Genomic DNA, 24234 nt, shown 5'->3' with positions numbered 1-24234 from the left:
AGCAGTGGAAATTTGGAACAGCAAAGACTGACAAGAATCTAGTCATTTTATTAACATTGTGACTCACTCAGCAACCTTGACATTGCCTATTTTTTTAGAGACTTTTCTTGGAATACTGTGTGAAAAATCTTAAGATCTCGAATATTTTTCAGAATCAGAACTTATTTTTCAGAGAACAAGATGCAAAAATTGTCATATCACAGAATGAGCCCAAATTTGTAAACTTTATGAAAAATTCTGGAAAGCTGGCAAGTATGCAGTTGAGTATGCTTGTCTCCCAGTAACAAATTTTAGCTCAGAGGAGAGAAGGAAAACAAACAGTTGCAGTACAGAGAATAGTTGCATTAGCTACACTTAGATTAGCTACACTCCATTACAGCCAGTCACAGCAAATAAAACAAGCAGTTGTGCTTAAGAGAACATATGAACCCACACTGTGCACAGGCACCTTATCTCACCTTCAGGCAGATGGGTGGATTATCATTGGTGTCCAGGATGGTTACGTCCAGTTGAGTTGTGGCCACATGCAAGCCATCAGTGGCCACCACTTTTATGGTGTAGTTTTGCACTGCCTCTCTGTCCAGAGGCCGCTGTACAAAAACGTCACCATTGCTACGCACTGAGAACTGCTGGCCAGGGTCACCTGAAAGCATGTAGAATCCAACAGGCGCAGGCTCCTGGTCTGCATCTTCTATGCGAAGACTGGCAATCACAGTGCCGGCAACAGCATCCTCAGAGACCTGCACCTGGTAGCGGGTCTGCTCAAACACAGGGGGGTTGTCATTGACGTCCAACACTTCTACGTAGACCCAAGCTAACGAGGACAGCAGACCATCATCACGCACCCTTACTGTAAAGTTGTAGAAAGGCACAGCCTCCCGGTCAAGCGCCACTAGAGTCGTGACAACCCCACTTGATGGGTCCACCTGGAAGATATCTGCCACTGGGTCGGTGTCCTCATAAAATTCATATGTCAACTTCCGCAGTGCAACATCCGGGTCATGCGCCACCAGCCGAGCCACAACACACCCTTCCTCAGCATTTTCAGCCACTGCGGTCTTATAGGCTAATACATCGAACACTGGTTCACAGTCATTGTCATCCAAGATATGCACCGTCACATCGAAGGCTGTGGCCAAGCCACTGAGTGTCTCCTTGCGAAGCGTTAAATGATGTGAGGCTATGTGCTCCCGGTCAAGAGGCGCTGCAATCACCAGATTGCCTTCGGCATCGATGCTGAACTCGGAGGAGCCTAACAGTGTGGTGCCAGGTGGCAGTGCCAGCACCGGGCTGCCCAGTGCTACGCCCTCTCGCACAAAGAGGTCATGAGTGGGCACCCTGAGAGACGGGAGCTCTTCGGGAGGTGGCACCACAGCTACAGTGACAGGCACCACAGCCCACAGGGGCTGCGGCTCACCTTGGTCGCTGACGTGAACAAAAAACTGGAACACACCACCACCTGCATGTGTTAAGACAGTGAAGCATTGAAATGCGGCTGCTCACAAGTCAGACACCAACAGTGCAATGGCTTTGCACGGCTCATGGAAACATCTACATCCTCAATTCCTACAAAAATTTGGAGGACGCTTAAGCTTTGCCCTTAAGAGTGGAATGCGATAGCATTCAAAGATCCCTGAGTGCTTCTCATGCTTCCCGGCAACTGCAACTTATGTAACCATAATGTCTACTGGGAAACAGTGGCACTGAATGCTATGCACAAAGGTGAGTTCCTAGTATAAACGCAGCCTCTTGCATGAGCCGCGATGCAGCGGAGGCGAGCACCATCTGGAAGTGCTGCAAGAAACCGGGAGTGCCACCCCGTGGCCTCCATGATCAGCCACGGCGAATGTTGTGGCTGGTCTGTGAATGGCAGAAATGCTGGAAAAGGCTTTGTTTGAGTTTTCGCGTAATAGAATTATGTTTTCTCATATATTCAAATTACAATCCAACGCTATCATGGGTGGTTTGTTTTGCATCGCTCTGAATAATTTTTGCCGTAATGACGGTCGATGCTGGACGCCGACGCCAAACGCAGGACGCCGACACCGGATTTGCTGCGGCATCATCATCATCATCACCATCAGCCTGGTTATGCCCACTGCAGGGCAAAGGCCTCTCCCATACTTCTCAAACTACCCCGGTCATGTACTAATGGTGGCCATGTCGTCCCTGCAAACTTCTTAATCTCACCTGCCCACCTAACTTTCTGCCGGCCTCTGCTACGCTTCCCTTGGAATTCAGTCCGTAACCCTTAATGACCATCACTTATCTTCCCTCCTCTTTCTATCTTCCCTACCTTTCTGCAGCACGGGGCCCTTAATGCTATCGCTTTAAAACCACAATGACAAGTTCCCAGCGAAAAAACTTCATCCATAGGATACCTAAATCATGTCCTAATGTCCATGCACTGTTTCGGAGACAAATACCATGTTTACTCTAACAGAATGCGACCATGGTTGTAACACGAGGGTTAACTTTCCGATCATGCAAAATAAAAAAAATTATAATTCTTAGAATGTAAGACGAGATGAATGGGAAAAAACAATGGTACCTTTACTGGATCTCAATTCAGAAAAGATTTCTCTTCACTCATCTTTGTATGAGGAGGAGACGGAGTTTTCCTTGGGCACTATTCTCAGGCAATCACTTTAGCAGATAATTTCACTTATACGAGTTTTGCATGAATCGTAAATGAAAGCACCCCTGACAAGTGTTTCTGGTGCCGTGCAAAGCCCACTATCAGTGCCAAGAGCAGTGTCAGCCATATCTAGAGGTTCAGTACCAGGACGATCTAAGTCTCATGAAAGAGAAATTATCGCTGAAAGCGATCACCTGAGAATCAAGTCATCTTGTGTGCCGTCGAGCTTGTTTGAGATTAAGTACTCCTTAAATGACTGCACAACCATTTCATTTGGCTGCAATACCAGGCCCCTACTAGGCCCACAGAGCCCTTCCGACCGGCCTTGAATTTAAAGAGGGCCTCCCACTGGTGCCACCATCTACAAATCATCAAATCATTGACGTCATGCTGCAGAACCCTAGCGAAGTTTCCCAGCTCATCGGCCATTAAATTGCTCGTCTCTAGAAGTGTGCGTCGACCTACCAAACACTGTACATCATCATAATGTCGTGAATGAATGGAGTCAAAGCATGGAAGACCACAGGGTGTTTATCACCGTAACGGAAACACCAGTCACAAGCACCGCGAAAGTAGTGTCGATTCAGACAAAGAACAGTTTTGACTTCGGTCAACTTTTCCATCTATAGGATGGAGACGTAAAGGCACAGGTTGCCAACGTAACATTTAAGATTATGCCGTTTACAATATTTTTTTTTAAATGGTCAATTTCACCATTATTCGAATGCAACGCGAAGGTCAAATTCAGGCGTTGAAAATAACGAAAAAGCTCTTGTTACAATCGAGTAAACACTGTGGGGCATCCTCTGCATACCAGTTTCAGATATCTTACCATGTATGTCCAAAGGATATTGCACATGGGCCTGTTTAAGGTAACCTACTATGGATGTCCCAAGGTTATCCAACATGCGACCTTTATTTTGGCATACAGTCAATGGTGAATTATTCAGACATGCTTGATTATTCATACAGTTCCATGGCACCGCCACTAGCCCCATAGACTTAACGTATAAATAAGACAAAAATTTCTGACACCTTACAGCACACTGTGCAATATTTCAGACTCGGACTACACGATTGTGTGTTAATATGGCCACCAAGTCAAGCAGAAAAAGCTATATTTTCATTTTGAGACGTTGCCAGCGTAGTCATTGACCATGCCACCGGCAACTCCACAAAACTTAAACTAGTGAAACCTAACCAATCTAGCAGTCACCAATAAGAATTCACTGCATGCATTGAATGTACTTCATCTATCTGTACTGACAGCATGACAATGGTCGAGATACAGGCTGGGATTGGTAGTGATAGCTTCCGCTCTATTGTATTCTCTTATCAACCATTCATGGTCGGCTGATCCCATTGATAATGCATGTGGAGCATTGCTCTGACCACAGACCAAGTGAAAAAACCATGAAAAAAAAAACAGCATAAAAGGCATTGCTAGAAAATTACAACTACAGAATGCCTAAGTCAAAGGCAAGCGTACATGCATACAACAACACGTGTTGACAAACTCGGAACATATTCTTGGACGATCACTTTCAAAGTTCCTTTCATATTCGCAATATTTCCTGTGACTAGCGCTGAACAAGCGGACAGGCAGCAGCATTCACGCACTGTGATAAAATATGCGGGTATGCACAACTCTCATGCGTCCCCTGATATGTTGTTTTCCCCGCATGCCTCATGTCTCCTGTGATCCGGCTTCTTCGCATAGCTTAGTGCCAGCGGCGATTGGTCTGGTTGCAGTGCATTACGAGAGATGGCGTGAGTGTTGCGCTGCTAACACTACCTAAGGACGAGGTTACTTGGACACGACAGGGAGTAGGCGCTTCCTATTTGGCTCGGGGTCGGCAGGCGGGTATGGACATTCGGCGCATGCGCCGATCCCTGCTTCTCACGAGGCCTACCCTGAAATAGACGAACATGATAGTTCGAACACGCCACCGTTCGCATGACCGTGCGAAAGACTAGGCATTGGTGTCCAGCATGGGGCGAACATATTCGCTCGCTATCCAGTCACGGCGAATCAGACTTCATTGATTTGTCACGTGCCCATTGGCATGTTTTGTGGATAGCAACATGGCTAGCAGACCCTACATCTGGCTGCCCAATGTGGACCTCTTGGGGCATCAGACAATAGCTTTGACAGTTCCGCTTTGTTCGAGACAACTTTTGTTTGAACCAAAGCATAGGCCTAGCATGGATTTTGATCGCTAGGCGTCCGCGGCATGCTTTTTTGAGCGAGCTGATGGTTGCCATAGCGTGCTTGAAATTCTCAACATGCTAAGCCATGTCGCAAGTGTTTTTGAAGAACATTCGTCGGTACGAGAGCCTCGTGGTCTGCATCCTGGGAGAGCGAGGCCTAGTGCCCACAGAGCATAGGCAAGTCTGAAGTGAGTGAGAGCCGTTAGATACGGGACCTTTTCCTGAGCCTCCTTCGAGTTCACTAGACCACATCGAATCGCGCCACAGCTAATTAAGGAGCAAAGAAGCACATATACCACATTCCCAAGGCGCGGCACGTGCAAGCAAGCTGGCGGCCCCCACCTCGTACGCCGCATCTGGAGCTATTCACTGCTTGACTCTTCCCGAAAGTGAAGTGAGAGCCTGGCACTGTTACAGGTAACGTGGGTCCAAGAGGCAAGACAGGTGTAATGCACAGTGAAGCTCTGGCAGCAATCCCCCCCCCCCCATCTGCCCTTGTCACGGTAGTTGCAGACCGGGAAGGCAAGACCGCAGAGAAAAGTAAGCACTCGGACAATTGGGGACCAAGGAGCGACCCTCTCCGCCGGGTGTGACACAATCGCACGGGCGCCTACCATTGGCCGAAAATGACGACACCTGAGCGGGCTCGCCGACTGGCCGAACGTGACGTGACTTCGAGACACAGAAGGGCTTAAAAGCCAGACACCGGGAGCAGCAAGAGAGCATTCCTTCATTGATCTCTTTCGAGCTTCTTGCCGCGGGCCACAGCGTCCGAGTTGCTGCCGGCCCGTAATGACTCTATGACTGTTAATTTCTTGGTCGTCTCACTGTAAATAATGTAAATAAACCTCCAGTTTTCATCTCGACGTCCTCCTCAACCTCGGCCAACTCCCGCACCCAACGGCAAGGTCCAAAAATCTGGGGGACAGCAACTGGGATTGTCCCTCCAGATCCGACATCTGGTGGCAGCGGTGAGATCATCCGACGAATCTTACATCTGGTGGCAGCGGTGAGATCGGCTTACAGCTCGTAGATCGTCCGACAACTCTAACAAATGGTGGCAGCGGCGAGATCATCCGACGAATCTTACAGTACGGAAAGCCTTTGTGGGTAGTCTGAATTTCTTATGTACTGTAAACTAAGGAGCAGCGGGGCTGTGGCTTGGTGAAAGAGAACGACGACGAGAGAGACAAACCATGTTTTGGTGCTCGATCGGCTGTACTACCTCTCGCCACTCTATCATTCTAGTCGCGAATGCCTACTGCCCAAAGTGCATCACAACACTTATGTAAATAGCTTCTTCTATCTCTCTAACTGTAGAAATCACAGCTCTGGGAGCCAGGTGGCCACGGGCCATGGGTATCACTACAGGCTGTGTGGTATTGCGACCTGGCACTGTGCGCTCCGACACTGCCTGGCACAGTGGGCTCTGTCAAATTGGATGCTGTGTGCAAGAGCAGGGTAAGGTAATCTCACAGAGCTGACGCCTGCTTGCGGCTGCCTGTTTTGCGCCCATTTTGAATGTTTTTGGATACCGGTTGCTGTCAGGGTGTCAGGGTAGCGACTCATTAGGCCTAAGACTTGACGAAGCTGCCTGTCGCACATGGAGAGGCACAACCTGGTGGACTGTGGGATTCAGGTGTCTTACTTTGCTTCCCTCATTCTAGTTAGCCTCGCACGAATTGGAATTATTTATTAAACTCAAGACAGCAAACTTTCTTTACGTGAACTTAGCATCTGAGTGGTGTTGCATAGTCCACGGTAGCATACTCCACCGTTGCCGAGTTCTTGTGACGCCTGTTTATCGAAGCTCGACCGACGTCACTATTCGGTAGCGTGGCGTTGTCGGTGGGCTGCAGGCATCCGGTAGACCATGGCAACAAGGCAAGGACGAGACGATTTCTAGTGCTAAACTTGAACGGTTTATTCAAAGGTTGGTGAAAGATGGTAAGAAGAGAATGAAGTGTTCAAAAAAATACATTTCGGAGCCCTTTTAAATAGGCTCTCTACAATCGTGGGCGGGATCTTGCTCATGTCGACGTCACGTGACAGGCACGGAGTCTGGTTTGTGGATGGGCGGCTCCCACTTTCAGTGAGCCGGTACGGGCCTGCCTCCGTAAATGCCAAGCCGCAGGTCGGGGATAGTAGACACTTATCCTTCTCTTTTGCGCGTTGCTGGTTCGCGGGAAAGGCGTCCCACCTCCGTAGATACCAAGCCGCAGCAAGGAAAGGGCGTCCCACCTCCGTAGATACCAAGCCGTAGCAAGGAAAGGGCGTCCTGCCTCCATAGATACCAAACCGCAGCAAGGAAAGGGCGTCCCACGTCTGGTTGAGAAAAAGTGGCTGATCTATTATCCCAGCTGAAGGTGTAAGCGCTCGTCGTGGCTTGATCCTTTCTTCTAGGCGACGTTGCTTTGTGAAAGTTCCCCTGTAGCGCTTGACAGTTTGAGGAAAGGGTCCCTCTAATGTCGCAGACACACAAAAGGGTCCTGTAAACACTGCGGGGCGTCCGCCAGCATCCACTCGAGACAACCATGGCGAATTAGGAAGCCACACTTCGTTTTCATGAGGCATGGTGGTCGAGAATCCTTTTTGCACGGGGTGCTAGACGCCAAACGTAACAGTAGCCACCTCATCTTTGCTAGCAAAGTTAAACATCATACCACGTGGGCGATGTGCATGCAGAATTCATCTCCCTTGCGCTACTTTATTGTTGAGTGTGTTGACGGTACGCAGCATGAGCAGAGTTACCCCTGGTTTGCTGTCACCTGCACATCATCTGCACCAGTGCTCCAGACTATGATCGAGCAACCCCAGGCAGCAGAGATGCCTGTGGCCAGTTCGGCGCAGCAACTACAGTGGCTGCCTGTGTCCGGCTCACAACCGTTGACGGCTGGGAAAAGAATTGGCAGTCACAAACGGCCACTGTGGCTCTCGCCAGCAGGGCACGTTCGTGCAAGTGACACTTGCTCGTGCTGACTAGTACGTCGCCATTTCCGGGATCTTGGCCTGGAGTCGTGCCGTCGAGTCTGCAGAGCTGCTGCTGTGATCAACAAATGCCAGCGGTTGTGGGGTTCTCCTCCGTGCTCTTGGGACAAAGGAACGACAACACAGTAGTGCAAACAATCACAAGGGCATTTATTGCACCTTTCATAGATCAATGCCTGCTAGCCGAGTTGCTACCCACAAAACATGCCGATGGGCGCGTGACAAATCTAGAAGTCCGACTTACCGCGACCGCATAGCGAGCGCATATGTTCGCCCCATGCTGGATCCCAACGCCTAGTCGTTCGCGCGTACTGTCACGCGAATGGTGGCGCATTCCAAGGCGGCCACGCGAGACGGTCTCGCAGAAGCATGGGTCAGCGCACGCGCGGCACGGCACGTCCGTCTCGCTTGCTTCCCGAACCTCCAGAGAGAGAGCGCCTTTCGCTCCCGCACCCGAGTAACCCCGCCGGTAACAGGGCAACACTCGCGCCATCTCTCGCGCTGCGCTTCGACCACATCGACCGCCGCGGGCGTCACGCAGGCCACGCGGCGAAGCGGGATTGCAGGAGATGGGGGAAAACAAGATATCTGGGGACGTGCGTGAGTCGCGCATCCCCACACGGTGTACCTCAGAGACACTGTCAGCGCGCGAATTATGAACAAGAGTGCATGAGCATTCCCTCGGCATGGCTACTGGTGCATGTAGCCCTTGCTTGCGAAGCACGAGTTGAGGTTATACTGTATGACATATGTTTTTTCAGAGTATGCAGTGATTTAAGGTTGGGGAGATGTGGGGACTCTCACGCATCCCCTGATGTTGTTTTCCCTGCATGGCTCCTGTCTCCTGTAAACCGGCTTCACCGCGTTTCTTTACGGTGGCAGTCAGTGTAGTTGCAGAGCAGTACAAGAGACGGCACAAGTTTTGCACTGCTTACATCACATAACAGTGGGGTTACTTGGGTGCGAAAGGGAGAAGGCTGGTCCTCTTTGGCTTGAGGTCGGCAAGTGGCACAGACGTTCCATGCAAGCGCCTGTCCATGCTTCTGCGAAACCGTCTCGCGAGGGCTTGTTAGAACGCACCACCGTTTACATGAACATGCACGTGAATGACTAGGCGTTGGTGTCAGCATGGGGGTGCTCATATTCGCTCGATATCCAGTCACAGTGAGTCGGACTTCCTAGATTTGTCGCACATCCATCGGCATGTTCTGTGGTTAGCTATTCAGCTAGTAGTCATTACTGTGTACTACTGTGTTGCCATTCCTTTGTCCACCAGCACATGCAAGACTCCACAAACTTTACCAAAATTTGCACATTTCTCTTGTTATTAGGTTCTAAAGTCAGTTTCCTGACTTCTTGCTCACCAAAATGGCTCGAGAACAGTCATATTCAAAACTGCGGTAAACCGGAACAATGCTACTGGCACGGCCATATTGGTCACGTTCGAAAGATGTGCACTTCTTCAAGCACTTATTGTGGGAAACCGTTTCTATGTCCACTAACAGTGATGTCATGCTGGCACAAGAATAAACAAAATACATTAACCCCTTGTCATAACGAAATTGCTTTACTCAAAATATCGCTTTATTTAAAATACCCAAACGCATGCACTTTAAGCCCTATTACTCAAAGTGCATGAAGAGCTTGATCTGCTTAGAGTGAAGTGGCAGGTGGTGGCGTCACCACAGCCGAGACCCTTTTGTGCATGCACTGTCAATACCACTGATGAATTAGTCTCATGCAGGCACAGAACAGGCCACAAAAGTACCAAACCCATGACCAATGACCATCTAGGGACGGGCACCAAGCGAGTGCCGAGTGCTCCCAGTGATTAATTGCAGAGCGAACGGAAGCTGTCAAATTCCATAGCACATTGCACGTGAGCCGTTAATCTCAGTCGCAATCGCATCGCTAGTGCCCCCCGTGATAGAACCCACACGTAAATAAAGCTTTCCTGATACCTTGCGATGCCATAATACCGCAGTCTCTTGGATGCTGAAATGTGGACAAAAGGCCGCAGGTACACTTGCGCCATAGCATTCCATGGGCTGCGATCGATTAGCAAAGTTTTAACGCTCTAAAGAGTACTTCTGGCACTGAAACATGCCAGCAAGCACAAAAGAAGTGTCTCTCCGATTAAATGTTCCATGGTCGAAGCAAGGAGCTACACTAACAAATTGGGAAGACGAATTTGGAGAAGCCGGTCTAGAAATTTGCTCACCGCTCACCATAATCAGCCTGCATTGCAATAAAACATCGCCTCTAGCTTCATTGCACTTTCCACGGTGCAAACCGACCGGTAACTTGCCAAAAACATGAAAAATCCGAGCGTCGCCAGCAGCGAGTCAGGCTGTCAACATGGCGGGTTAACGCAAGCTAGTGTTTTCCTGGCGATTTTCTCTAGCTGGTCATGCTCGTTTCACGCCATCCGACTTTAGATAAGAGGTCTAAATACGTGATAAGGTTCCTGTGTTTTGTTCCTAGACATTTGTCAATGGCGTGGACGTGATGGTGCATGAACACCGACACTCACACCGTAGAATCAGCCACGTGTCGTCGACAACAGTGCGCTGAAAAACTCATTTGGCAAACTTGTGATGATGCGCGACTCCCGCGCGTCCCCTGATATGTTTTTCCCGCATAGCTCTCTTTCCCTGCAATCCCACTTCGCCGCGTGGCCTGCGTGACGCCCGCGGCAGTTGGTCTGGTTGAGGCGCAGTACAAGAGATGGCGCGAGTGTTGCGCTGCTAACGCCGCCTCACGGCGGGGTTACTTGGGGGCGCAGGGGAGAACACGCTGGGTCTTTGGTGGCGGGCCGGCGAGTGCTGCGGACGTCCCGCGTGCGCGCCGATCCATGCTTCTGCGAGACCGCCTTGCGTGGCCTGCCTTTGAACATGCCGCCATTTGCGTGACCGTACGCGCGAATAACCAGGCCTTGGGAAACAGCATGGGGCGAACATATTCGCTCGCTATCCGGTCGCGGTGAGTCGGACTTCTAGATTTGTGGCACGCCCATCGGCATGTTTTGTGGATAGCAACTCGGCTAGCAGGCATTGATCTATGAAAGGTGCAATAAATGCCCTTGTGATTGTTTGCACTACTGTGTTGTCGTTCCTTTGTCCCAAGAGTACGGATGTGAGAACCCCACAAACTTCATGGCTACGCACCTCGTGAAAAAATTGCCCAGTGATAATGCAAAGCCCCTAAACTGTTCAGTTTTCAAGATCGTGCTGCATATCCACACCGGGTGGTTGATCATTTTTTGAGCACCACAAACACAACCTCAGAGTAGAGCCCCGGCATTTGCGGCACTTTCCAGCGCGATACTCTCGTAGTCTTCCGTGACCTCCTCAACCCCCCCCCCCCCCCCATGGCCCTGTAGAAGTGGCCACTGCCTTCCCCTCCTCATTTGCTCTCCCGTCTGCAAGCACTTTGGATGCCACTCTTCTCACTCGCCTTCACGTCAACTCCTCACCTCCGCGCTGCCAATTTCAATGTTGCTGCTCCTCCAAAGCTGCCCCCCTCTGGCCTGCCCTCCCGAGCATAATCTTCCACTAACGGGCGCCCTTCCGCGGTTCCTGCTTCTTGGTCTCCACTACTCCGATTGCCTTTATGTGAAGCCGATGCCAAGCCCAACATTGCAACCACTGCCATCACCAGTGCGTGCTGACGAAGAAAACAAGATGCCCTGATGACATTTTGAAGCTTCTGCCTTCTGTGTCGCCCGCAGCCAAAGTTCACTGCTTCTTTTTGCACCAGAATAAAGTTTCGCTTCACTGAATATGTTGTATTTTGACTTCCTCGCAGTTATGGTGCAATTAAGCTCGACTGCTTTAGCTTTTCTCGAGTGGTCGCTTATATCGAATTACCGCTTATAATGAATTTTTTTTGCCATCTCACTGACATCATTATAACGAGGAGTTACTGTACAGTGAAACCTCGTTAAACCGTAGTTGGCCGGAGCTCAGAAAAAGTATGTACTAAACGGTAGTACTGCCTAACCGAAATAGCATTAGATCGCCCACTTACCTGTTGAAAACGGAACTCAAAGAGAGCGCGATGAAAGAGGAAAAAACATGCAGTATTTATTCGCTTTGCGCGACAAAAATGTTATTTTAGTTTGATGCTGTGGCGTCCTAGCAACGACGACAGCGGCCTCATCTTACTGAAGCTGTGAGCCAGCTTTTCAACCACCCCCTCGGCAAACACTCGCTTGGCAGATTCCTCAGTGGAGTTGCATGTTCTCCATGCACGCAGGCAGTAGCGCTCCAGAAGCCACGGGGAGCCTTTTTCATTACAGGGTGCTGTTCTCGTCGCAACAATTGCATTCATGAGGCTGACGTAACGCGCAACTTCTGCTACCATCGCGCATGAATCACCCGGGCTGTCACTTTCCATGTCGTCCTCATCACTGTCGCTAGTCGACACTTTGGTAACACCAGAGGCAACAATGATGAAAAGTCGAACCTCATAGCCGACATCTCTTTGCAGTCGCAGCAGCGCTGCCAAGTGATTTCTTCGCATTCCAAAAGCCCCACACCGTAGTCAACAGTAGATCCCTATCACATGCCAGCGCCGACTTCGTGTCACGTTCGATAGCACGAACAATATCTAATTTTTCTTCTATACTGAGTACTCGGCGTATTTTTTAACCTAGCTTTGGCATGACGTGAGTCCTTGTTTGCACGATGCCACAACGCTCTCTGGCATGGCACCGAAATGATGTTGATGTGACTTCATGTGCAAACACATAGGGCGCTTGGAGGCAGTTGTTCTGATCTCTGAGGCTTGTTATTCTGCCGGGCCACCCGATGGAGACGACGCACCGCGATGTTTGTGTGATGAAAAGTGGAAACACTATGTGTTAATCGATATGTATGCAATAAGCTGGTACGATTTATACGCTTACAAAACACATTATGTTCAATGGCCACTGAGTCGGGGATCTGGCTTTACTACTTTTAAAATTAAACTACTGTTTAAGTGGGTATGGTTTAATGAGGTTTTGCTGTACATGCATTCCCTTGGTGCATTCACGTTACATGAGGTGGGTTCGCCCCTCCTATTTGACGCCTGGGTATTAGTGCGCGCGTCGTCAGCCATCTTGTGTGGAACGGAGTCAATGGAGCTAGTTCATTATAATGGTTGGTGGTTATCGGAATTCAGGATGGTGTTTCCCTTGAAAAGAATAGGAGACAACAAGGAAAGCCTGTGACCTACTGATGGGGATGCCTGCAGCAACCAGGGATACTGAAGCCGTGGCCAGTGCCATCACGGGTCTTTCATCAGTGTCTGCCACACGTCGGAAGCAATCCTTTTTGGTGGATGTGGAAGCAGTTCCAACCGAGGAATTGAGTTCACCGTCCTAAGCATAACAGTGGTCAATGATCTGCTTTGAACAGTGTGCAAAGTGCACAGTGTGTGGCGGTCGTGTCACTATTGTCAAAGGAGACCAGGAATATCGCATTGCATTGAAACTTTTGCTGAATTGTGATACCTGTGGAGAAGTGAAGGCCAGTTAGAAATCACCGATCAGGTGGGAACACAGGAAATGGACCGCTTGAGGTTAACATGCTTGCGGCTCATGCTGTCATGCTGTACAGGAAATGGACAAACGGCCCTAAATTATTTTTTTCCACTTTAGATATTTTATGATGAAGCATGCCTAAAAAGACATTTCGATCAAGATTATATCAAGCAGATGATGGATCCAGCCTCTCCGAGAGCTGCCGCAAATGTTACTGGCAAGTGCACACATTGTGAAATCAATGCACTCCGATTTTAACTTTCGTAATTTGGAAAACATTGTCGTTCCTGTTACATCGTTACAGCCGTGGTTGGCTGCTGACGATTTATTAAATCAAGGGAACAGGTACATAGTAGCAGACAATATTTCCAGCATGCGAGCCAGCACTGGCGAGGTGGTCGTTTCGTGAGGCACGCTCGTGCCAAAAGCTGCCAGTGCCTTCGCACACGCACTTCATTGTTGTCGTCTTCTGACGACATATCAGTTCTTCCTCTCATAGACGAAGTCTCCATAGCGGTCTGGAGGCCGCCTAACCTCTGGTGGCCGCAGTTGCCGCATCATTCTAGCTGCTTGTGTCGTCGAGGTCGATGGCTGAGAGGAAGTGTCTTTTGTATTGAGTGCATCAGGTATCAGAGGAATAGCAGAACTTGTTACTTTTGGCATAGCGTCCAATAATTCGTCTGCTATGCTCCAATCCGTTGACGCTTGGGTTGCTTACCTAGTCTGACTCCGTTTTTTTTATGTGGTTGAGGTGACGCCGAACCTTTCCGAGGAGGCTCTTTATAAGCCAGGATCATGGTCCGACGCGGCACAGTATTTCACCTTAAACCCAGTCTGGCTTTTTTAAAAACTGACGGGTAAGCACTTTTTTCCCTACTGAGAAGTGACGTGATTGCTTCAGTGTCTCCTGGCGTTCAAGAACCTGTGTTTCCGTCACCAGCTTGAGTAGGTCAAGGGGACACAAAAGTTCTCGTCCCAACATCGCTCTCGCAGGTGTCATGCCTGTAACTGTATGAACTGTCGTCTGTTGCCGATACAGGTACCTCGCAAGTCGACACTGCATGATCCACTTTGTATCCATCAGGAGCACTCTCTTCAGTTCTGCCACATAGCGTTCTGCCTGGCCATTTCTTGCAGGGTGATATGCTGCTGACGTGATGGCCTGTATGCCATTCGAGGTGTAGAACGGCTTTATCTCGCTTGAAATAAAGGCTCTTCCGTTGTCAGAGACGACTTTTCGGGGAATGCCGAAAGTAGCAAAGAGACTTCGGAGTACGTCGCTGACAGCTGCGGATGTTGGTTGTGTCACGTAACGGACTTCCACCCACCTTTTGTACGCGTCCACAACAACTCAAGCATGTGTGCCCGTGTAGTGGCCCCGCGAAATCAATGTTCACTGTGTTCCACGGTGTCTAAGGGCGGTCCCAGGTGGGAATAAGAACTTTGGGTGGACTCTTCTGCGTTGATTGGCATTAACGGCACTGTCGTACCGTTCCTTTGATAACATTGTCGATTCAGGGGCCACCATACGTAGCTTCTTGCACACTTCTTCATGGCTACCATTCCTTGGTGACGAGCATGTAGAAGTTCCAAAATGTGTGATAGCGCTGAGCTTGGTACAATCATTCGTGACCCAATTGTGAGACAGTCACGATGAACGGCCACTGCAGTCGCTCTTTGTCGGTAAGGAGTGAAGCCACCTCAAGTGAGTTTTTCCACTGTACCATTCTGTACTGACTTGTATAGCCTTTGCAGGATACTGTCTTTTTGTGCCAGACTTGCTATCTATGTGACTGTAAATGGCGGTCTCGACAACGCTTCAAACAATAGCACGTCACCTGGCGGCCATGGCTCATCGGTGCGTTTGGTAATGGCAATCGGCTCAATGCTTCAGCGTTTTGATGGCTCTTGCTGTGCCTGCAGACAATGTTGTAGTCATACGCAGATAACTTGATGCACCATCTGGTCATTCATGGTGAAAGTATTGAGCCAATGGTTTCTTCTTGCAGAAGCATGGATCCATGCTTCTCACCTGTGCTCACAGGTTCTCACTCGTGCACTTGGGACAAAGGAACAACAACACAGTAGTGCAAACAATCACAAGGGCATTTATTGCACCTTTCATAGACTAATGCCTGCTAGCCAAGTTGCTATCCACAAAACATGCCGATGGGCGTACAAGAAATCGCGGAAGTCTGACTCACCGTAACCGAATAACGAGCGAATATGTTCGCCCCATGCTGGACACCAACGCCTGGTCCTAGCGAGCATTCGCGACTTCGAACGATTGTGTTCGTCCATTTCGGGGAAGGCCTCGTGAGATGGCCTGACAGAAGCATGGATCAGCGCATGCGCAGAACATCCGCACAGTTTGCCGATACCAAGCGAAAGAGGAAGAGCCTTCTCCTTTTTACGCCCAAGAAACTCCGCCGTCAGGTGGTATGAGCAGAGAAACACTTGCGCCATCTCTCGTACTAGACGTCAAGCATACCGACTGCCACAGTTTTAGTCCCGAAGCAGGACGATACTTATCGCCTTTATGTAGACTACCACCGGCTGAATGAGGTTACGAAGGATGCGTACCCTTTACCCTCCATTTCCTCTTTAATGTCTAACCTAGGTGGGGCGAAGTACTTTACGACGCTTGATGCGAGTCGCGGATACTTTCAGGTCGAAATGGACGAGCATGACGAGAAAACGGCTTTCACTTGTTACCGGAGGCTCTTTCAATTTAAGAGAATGTCTTTTGGTTTGGTCCGAGCTCCCGCTACTTATCAAAGGTTGATGGACCGAGTGCTAGGAGACGCGAAGTGGCAACATGCTCTCGCATATCTGGACGACATAGTGGTTTATTCGAAAACATTCGAGGAGCACTTGGACCACTTGAGAGACGTCCTAGACAGGCTGAGGTCCGCGGGTATCACGCTGAACCCGAACAAAGCACAGATAGCTGCGAGCAGACTAGCGCTGTTGGGATTCACACTGGACAACGGCCGCATCCTGCCGAGTAAGGATAAGCTCGAGGCTATACTGAGGTACCCGTCACCGAAAGATGTCGGCGAACTGAGACGCTTTCTGGGATTGCTGAACTTTTATCGCCAATTCATTCCAGACTGTACAGCAGTGCGGCAAGCCTTTGACGAAGCTCTTGAGGAAAGACGAATGGTGGACTTGGGGTCAAGAGCAGGAGGTGGCACTGCGTGGCCTCATGAAGGTTCTCGCTGACACAGCCGAATTGCACCTGTCCGATTTGAATAGGGAGTTTGTGGTTCAAACAGACGCAAGTGACCTAGGCTTAGGTGCAATTTTGCTTCAGGAGCACGGAGGCACTCTCCGACCGGTTGCGTTCGCGAGTCGTTCATTGATGCCGGCAGAAAGGAACTATTCGGTGACTGAGAAGGAGTGCCTCACGATAGTTTTCGCTCTGCGAAAGTTCGACTATTACGTCGATGGAGTGGCATTCAAGATTAAGACTGACCACATGGCTCTCACTTGGTTAAGGTGCTTGAGCAAGCCGAGTGGCCGCCTGGCGTGTTGGGAACTGCTGCTGCAGCGTTACGACTTCACTGTGCGCTACCGAAAAGGAAAAAGCAATGCTGCAGCTGACGCACTTACGCGAATGCCAGTCCGAGGCGAGGGAGAAACCCAAGTCGTACGTAGCCCGAATAAGAGACGCGGAACAACCATCAATCCTGGGCGAGAGCGTGAACCACGTAGACGTTGTCGGTTCCGCAGGAGTTGTCTTCAGCAGAGAGGAGCTGTTCGAGGCTCAGCAGAAGCACCCGTTTTGTCGAAAAGTGCTCGACGTGCTCCGGGAGCAGGGTGGCGCAGCCGCCGCACACATGGAGGCAGCTGGTATTGCTGTCGGTGCTACGCGTTCGGGAACAATCGGTAATGCTGTGAGTGCGCTGGATTCTTATCTGCTGAATTCCGATGGCCTCCTGCTGAGGTATATTCCCACCGAGGACGACACAAGTGAGGTGTTTAAGGTGGTGATACCGCGCGTGTTGCGAGGAGCACTGCTACGCTACTTTCACGACTCGTGCATCGCTGGGCACGCGAGTGGCCCCAAGACTTACATTAAGGGGGGACATGGCTTTGAAAATTAACTTCCTTATTTCTTCATGAATTTTGATGGAAATTGGCACAAATGTTTAGAATGTCTCCCTGATGTTTCCCTAAAAGTTTCAGAGTGATATCTTGAGAAAATTTTATTCAATTAAATTGAGCACAATTTTTCTCCCTCTAACTTTCTGGAGAGCCTGTGGAACTTAAAAAACGTGATAGAAGGCTTGTTAAGTATTGACTGCATAGCCAAGTGCGTGCTGAAGGTCGTGACATTCTTGCATTTTTTTTTTTCGCAACACAACTTATTTGGAGTGCTATATTTTATGTTACCTTTGCATCAAGCGCACTTTCGGGGTAGACGAATAGCCATATCGTAAACTTACAAAGGGTCAAGATAAGAAAGTGAGAATGTCACGACCTGCACTGCAGCCCAAGGAACGTGACAAAAAAAACTGAGTCAAGATATGTTAAACGGTAACAAAGAAATCAGTTCCAGAAACTGAGAAGGCAGAAAACCAGTTTTGAGAAATCGGCTCTCAAAGTTTCACCTTCTCCTCAGTTCTCTAAAAGGCACCAAATTTGTAGTATTGGGGGTGTTTTGTGATGTGGGGCTTCTTGTACATGTGGCCTCTGGTCTGGTGCACTCCCCCCTTTTTTCTTTTTATAGGGCATTCCTTGCTGCTGCTGCTCTACAAAGAGCATGGTGCCTAAGTTTCAAACCAAGTGACGTGCAGAACTCTGTGTGGGCATGAAAATAGTTCCAGTGTACATTCAGCCAGCCTGTACCAGCAGGCTGCCCGATTGATAGCAATCTCCAGTACAATCAGTGAGGCATTTTTTTTTTCTTTTGGTAGAATTGACCATGTTACTGAATGAAGGCTCTGAGTGTCAGCAGCCTCCCAAGTCATCTTTACTTGAAAATGGCTGTAGAACTTAGGATCAGAGAGCCAGTGATAGATTTGCAGCTGCTAGGTGCATTCCAGAATTGTACTTTTGTATGAGCCAGGTGTCTGTGCCAGCCCAAGGGGCCTAGTGAACAGAGCTCATGATGAGGTTCCCTTTATGAAGGAGTGGTATGATAGATATTGTTATGAGCTATCGTGACAATATGATAATAGAGTGAATGCGCAATATGCTTAGTTGCGGGTCCGAGGTGCCGATGTGCGAAATGCCTAGCCGCAGATACGAGGAGCCGACACGCGATGTGCTTAGTCATGCAGTTCGAGGTGCCAACGTGCGAAGTACCTAGCCACGCAGTACGAGGTGCCAATGCACGAAATGCCTAGTCGTGGCCTCAAGGATTTGACACTCAATGCGCTTATTCGCGAAGTCCGCGGTGCCGACGTGCAAAATGCCTAGTCGCGGGCTCAGGGAGTCGACACTCCATGCGCTTATTCGCGCGCTCTGGAAGACGACGCACAATATGCCTAGTTGCGGGCTTGAGGAGTCAACACTCGATGCGCTTACTCGCGCAGTCTGAGGTGCTGATGCACAAAACGCTTAGGCGAGGGTTCGTGAAGTTCGCGCGTGATGCGCTTGATCGCCGAGTCAGAGACTCCCCAGGCACAAAATGCTTAGCCGCGTGTCCGAGGACTCCGCACATGAATCTTGGTCGCGAAATCCATGTCGCCGATGCTCGCAAAGCTTAGCCGCGAGTCTGAAATGTCCACAAGCATAGGAATCGGCCACGCTACTGCGATGTCCGTGTAGTGCCCGTTTCGATACGTCGAGATTACGGCGAGTGGAGGCGTCCAGACTCGTGAGGTGCAAAGAGCCGAGCAGACGACGCGAGCACCGGACCAATGGTGTACCGCGCTAGAGTCAAGTGGCGGGCGTGGCCAATCGCAGACTCCGGCATGACTTTCAGTCATTTGCTTTTTGTGCGCTTGTTTCTGTATGGAGGCGATATCTGAAGCGGCAAATTTGAAGGCGGAGAAATGCACTTTCCAACGAGACCAAGATGGCGGCGCTCGGCCGTGCCGTTCCGGAGATATTGTGGCTTGAAAAACGCTGTTCTTTCTTGATTTCCGCAAGATTTTTCACCACCTTGGCTGATAAAACAAATTTTTAGAGCACTTCTAAGTGGTTTACAGTGATAATGTATGGGTATCAGAAAGAAAAAGGGTTATAAAAACTGAAAATGTGATATTCAAAAAATCGGTTTCCTGGCAATTTTTCGCGATGTGAAAGCTGCGTCCCCCCCTTAAGTTGTGTCGCCTCGCTACCTAGCCAGGCATGAAACGGGACGTGATGTGCTACGCCCACTCATGTCATGTGTGCCAAAGCGCGAAGCCTCGAGGTAGACGACCACCCGGCTTCATGCAGTCTATCGACAGCCAGACTCCCTGGCAAATCGCGGCGTGTGACGTCATGGGACTGTATTCCACCACACCGAGCAGGAACAAATTCTTGCTTGTAGTCACAGATCACTTCAGTAAATGGGTCGAACTGTTCCCCTTGCGAAAACTGACGGCACGAGTGATCATGGATAAGTTGATCGAGGTTTTTACCAGATTTGGCTTTCCGGAGCAGTTGATAACGGACAATGCGTCCTACTTCACTGAGAAGGTTTTCGTCGACTTGTGCACTGCACTTGGCATTAAGCACAAGAAAACGACAACTTAGCACGCTCAGTCGAACCCCACTGAACGGGTCAATCGCAACATTAAGCACATGCTTGTCGCATTCTCTGAAGACATAAGGACTGGGATACCTACCTTCCATAGATCGGGTTTGCATTGCAATCGACAGTGAACCGCTCGACTGGGTATGCGGCTTCTTCTCTCAACCTGGGGAGAGAGCTGCCGAATCCGATGAATAAAGTTCTCGCGGATTGTAGCGGAATATCGGTCGTGCCGGCAGCACGAGCTGAATACGCGGCGCACTTACATGCCAAGATGATGGAAGCTTTACACAAAGCACGCTTTAATCTTCACTGCTAGCGCACGACAGAAGGCGCAGTACAACCGCTTGCATCGGAACATCCGCTACGAAGTGGGCGATCTGGTGCTTTGATGCCAGCACGTTCTCAGTGATTCTAGCAAACAGTTCGCTGCCTCGCTAGCGCCGAAGTGGACCGGGCCGTATCAAGTGCGAGAGAAGGTTTCCTCGCTTGTTTACTGGCTCAAGAGCATGAAAGGGAAGCCGATCGGTGGGTCGGTACACTTATGCAACTTGAAACGCTACGTGCCGCGTGATGAGCAGTGGGAAGAAGATCAGACTCTCCCCCAACCGCGGTCAGTGAGTGAGAGCAGCCAGAATCGAATGGCGAGCCCGCAGCCACGCTACAACTTGCGTAGCAGGCAGAAGTGATCCGACTGCTATATTTGCGTAGCCCGATGACTGCGAGGACCATTCGTAAGTCCGGGCCATGCTGGCACCTTGTTAGTTCCTGCCGGGAAGTTGTTCTAGTTAGTTCCTGACGAGTCGTCATTCCAGTCTTCAAGTAACCACACAGACCACGAAGGGAATGTGGCGTGAACAATTCAACGTGTTTGCATGCGGTGCGTGCATTGACCAAAGACTTGCGAGGGCCAGTGTGGTGATTATCGTGCTAGGAATCGTCGATGATGCGGACGACCATTCCCTTCGCAAAAGGTGTTGACGGTGTTCCCGGATCAGGCCAGTCATGCTGCTTATCACGATTTCGTTCCGTGCAGTGGACTAATCCAATTTTCCTGAAGCAGGAAACAAGACACGGCCGTGTGAACTGCCTGCAGTACTCGCGGGTACAACTGAAGCACCGGCGGCGCTGACAGCGCTACGCTGGCCTTGAAGCCTCACGAACCACCACCACGCACCCAGCAAGCGACCTCCTGACTTGTGCAGCCGACACCTGGGGCGCAGCACGCGGAGCCACCTTCGAGCCGGGACTATGATCCGCCTCACAAGCCCGAGCAGTGCCGCTGACTGGGCACCTTCAAGTCAGCATCAAGTACCTGCCAGCTGAGGGCTACAGCAACGCGAGCCCGACGCTCAAGGCTGGCGGGTGCAACGCTGCCTTGATCGCGAACTTCGATGGGAACTTTAGCAAACGGGCGCCCGAACCCCTCGGGCGTACCTAGGTGCCAGCATCAACGTAAGAGGGGCTTCTTAAGGGGAGGAGGATGTGGGGAGCACCCGCGCCCATCTTCCCTCGCGTCGTCACATCGAGAGCTGGCGTAGACACGGAAGAAGCATACTACGCCCTCTCCCGATTCTCCCTCGCGACACGCGCACACCCTTCCTCCCCAACTCGCGGGCATGTAGCTGACGGGCGAGGAGGACATTCCCCTGACCCATTTAAAAAGGTACAAAACAGCGCGACCGGGGGAAACACTCTCTCTCTGACGCCGGACCCCTAACCTGCCGGACTGGAGTACCTGCCGCAACCTGTGAGTGACCTCGTTTGCCTAACTATCTGACTTCTGACTATCCCGGGCAACCATGCCAGCCTATTTATTACTATTACAGAGAGGACGTCCCTCTGCCAGTGTTCTTTATTGCAGGCAGCAATAAATGTTCTTACAGTTGAAGCCGCTGGTTGCCTCATTCTGTCGAACCCGACGTAGCCGCGATTCCCGCGCTACGGTTTGGGGGGTAACACAAAGCGACTGCGTTAGATCTGGAGCTCGCCTTCAGCCCTAGCCGCACGCAGAGTGGAATCCCCACGCAGTTCAGTGCCTAATAGATGCAGATCTATTGACAGCAGCTGTGCGACACTCGCAAATCTGACAAACCACCTCACAAATGAAAGCGAGCGTACAGGACGACAACAACGTTGCACAGGGCCACCATCTTTGCGGCACACTCACACCATACGGCAGCCTTCGTTCTCGATGCCGTTTGTAGATGCCCATCGATCACTTTTTGTAGCTTCGAGCAACCCACCATAAGAATAGCTTTGGGTTCACACAGCCAGCACTAAAGTGCATGTAACTATAGTGTGCTGACCTTTCAGCTATAGATACATTTAGACAGATGGCATGAGGTGGGGGAGGCATCACGTGAACTTACCCTGACCATCGCAATCTCAAAATCTTTGACAGGTGGCATCACATGCAGAAACTGACAATGAAACAGTGCCGGCCATTTATTGTCGGCACGAAATGCGATCGACCTGCATAGTGCCAATGATAGCTACTTGCGTAATGGTGATCCAAGTCACACAACGTCCAGTAGGCCCTTTCATATGCTGTGCAGATTGACCTTACGATAACCCCCGTACCGTAAAGGTCGGAAAGCCTTTCCGTACTTTGGAGAAAAACTGGAAAGCAAAACTTTCTATGCAATGAAGATTTCCATAAAGCACAGGTTCACTATTTCACTTAGAATGTCAATGGTATTCAGTACAACATCACTAATTCTTTAGCTTCATAGAGAAAAAAGCATTTGAACTTACTCAAGAAACATTCTATTCATAAAAAATATTTTCCAGACCTTCCTATAATATAACTGAGCTGTAATCAGTGCTGACATGCTAATTAAGAGTTCCCTTTAATAAGAATAGATTTTACTGCACAGCCAAACATTGATATATTGAATATGGATACAGTAAAACCTCGTTACACCGTACCCGCTTAAACAGTAGTTTCGTTTTAAGAGTAGTAAAGTCAAATCTTCTACTCAGCGGCCATGAAACATAATGGGTTTTGTATCTGCATAAACCGTACCAGCTTATTGCGTACATGTCGGTTAACACGTAATGTTTCCACTTTTCATCGCACAAACACGGCGGTGCGTCGTCTCCATCGGGCAGCCCGGCAGAACAACAAGCCTCAGAGATCTGAACAATGACCTCCAAGCGCCCTATGAGTTTGCGCATGAAGCCACATCAATATCAACATCATTTAAGTGCCGTGCCAGAGAGCATTGTGGCGTCGTGCAAGCGACGACTCGCGTCATGCCAAAGCTCGGATAAAAAAGACGTCGGGTGCTGTGGAGATGCGTGACTCTCACGCCTCCCCTGAGATCTAGTTTTCCCGCATGGCTCGTCTCCTGCAGGGCGGCTTCGCTCGCCGCGTGGCCTGGCGCCCGCGGCGGTCGGGTGGTACAAGCGCGGTGCGAGAGATGGCGCGAGCGTCGCGCCGCTGCGGGGTTACTCGGGCGTCGGGAGACAAGGCGCTCGAGTTGTTGGGTTCGAGACAGCTAGCGGGACGGTCGTGCCGCACGTGCAGCGACCCTCTTCCCCGGCGGGTCGGCGCGCAGCGGGGACGTCCCGCGCGCGCGCGCGGCGACCCATGCTTCTGCGAGACCGCCTCGCGTGGCCGCCTGCGAACGCGCCACGATTCGCGTGACCATACACGCGAACGACCAGGCCTTGGGATCCAGCATGGGGCGAACATATTCGCTCGCTTCCGGTCGCGGTGAGTCAAGACTTCTAGATTTGTCGCGCGCCCATCGGCATGTTTTGTGGATAGCAACTCGGCTAGCAGGCATTGATTTATGAAAGGTGGAATAAATGCCCTTGATTGTTTGCACCACTGTGTTGTCGTTCCTTTGTCCCAAGAGTACGGGTGTGAGAGACCCCACATCTGGCGCCCAACGTGGGGCCTCTTGGGGCATCGGACGATAGTTTTAACAGTTTTGCTTCAAGACCTTTGTTTGAACCGAAGCGTAGGCCTAGCGTGAATTTTAAACGCTAGAGTCGGCGGCGTGCTTTCTTGAGCGAGGTGATGGTGGCTGTAGTGTGTTTGAACATGTCAACATGCTAAGCCTTTTCGCAAGTGTTTTTTTAATGACATTCGTCAGTACGAGAGCCACGTGGTCTGCATCCTGGGAGAGCGAGGCTGAGCGCCCGCAGAGCAGTGGCAAGCCTGAAGCG

General features: G+C 50.3%; 1 protein-coding gene across 2 annotated transcripts in view; it reads right to left on the bottom strand.

The window, feature by feature from the left end:
• Positions 1-24234, bottom strand: part of LOC142578574 (fat-like cadherin-related tumor suppressor homolog) — a 512562-nt gene that overhangs the window by 233291 nt on the left and 255037 nt on the right. For both annotated transcript variants that reach the window (XR_012827230.1, XM_075687953.1), the window contains exon 20: positions 459-1459. Coding sequence is in view for 1 of the 2 variants with exons in the window: in XM_075687953.1 (XP_075544068.1) it covers positions 459-1459 (1001 nt within the window). In the remaining variant the exon portion in view is untranslated. The remainder of the gene's footprint in view (positions 1-458; positions 1460-24234) is intronic.

Source organism: Dermacentor variabilis, chromosome 4 (assembly GCF_050947875.1).
Source record: "Dermacentor variabilis isolate Ectoservices chromosome 4, ASM5094787v1, whole genome shotgun sequence".
NCBI classification, from domain to species: Eukaryota; Metazoa; Arthropoda; class Arachnida; order Ixodida; family Ixodidae; genus Dermacentor; species Dermacentor variabilis.
Note: the sequence above shows the minus strand (reverse complement) of the source record. Positions and strands in the feature narration are given on the sequence as shown.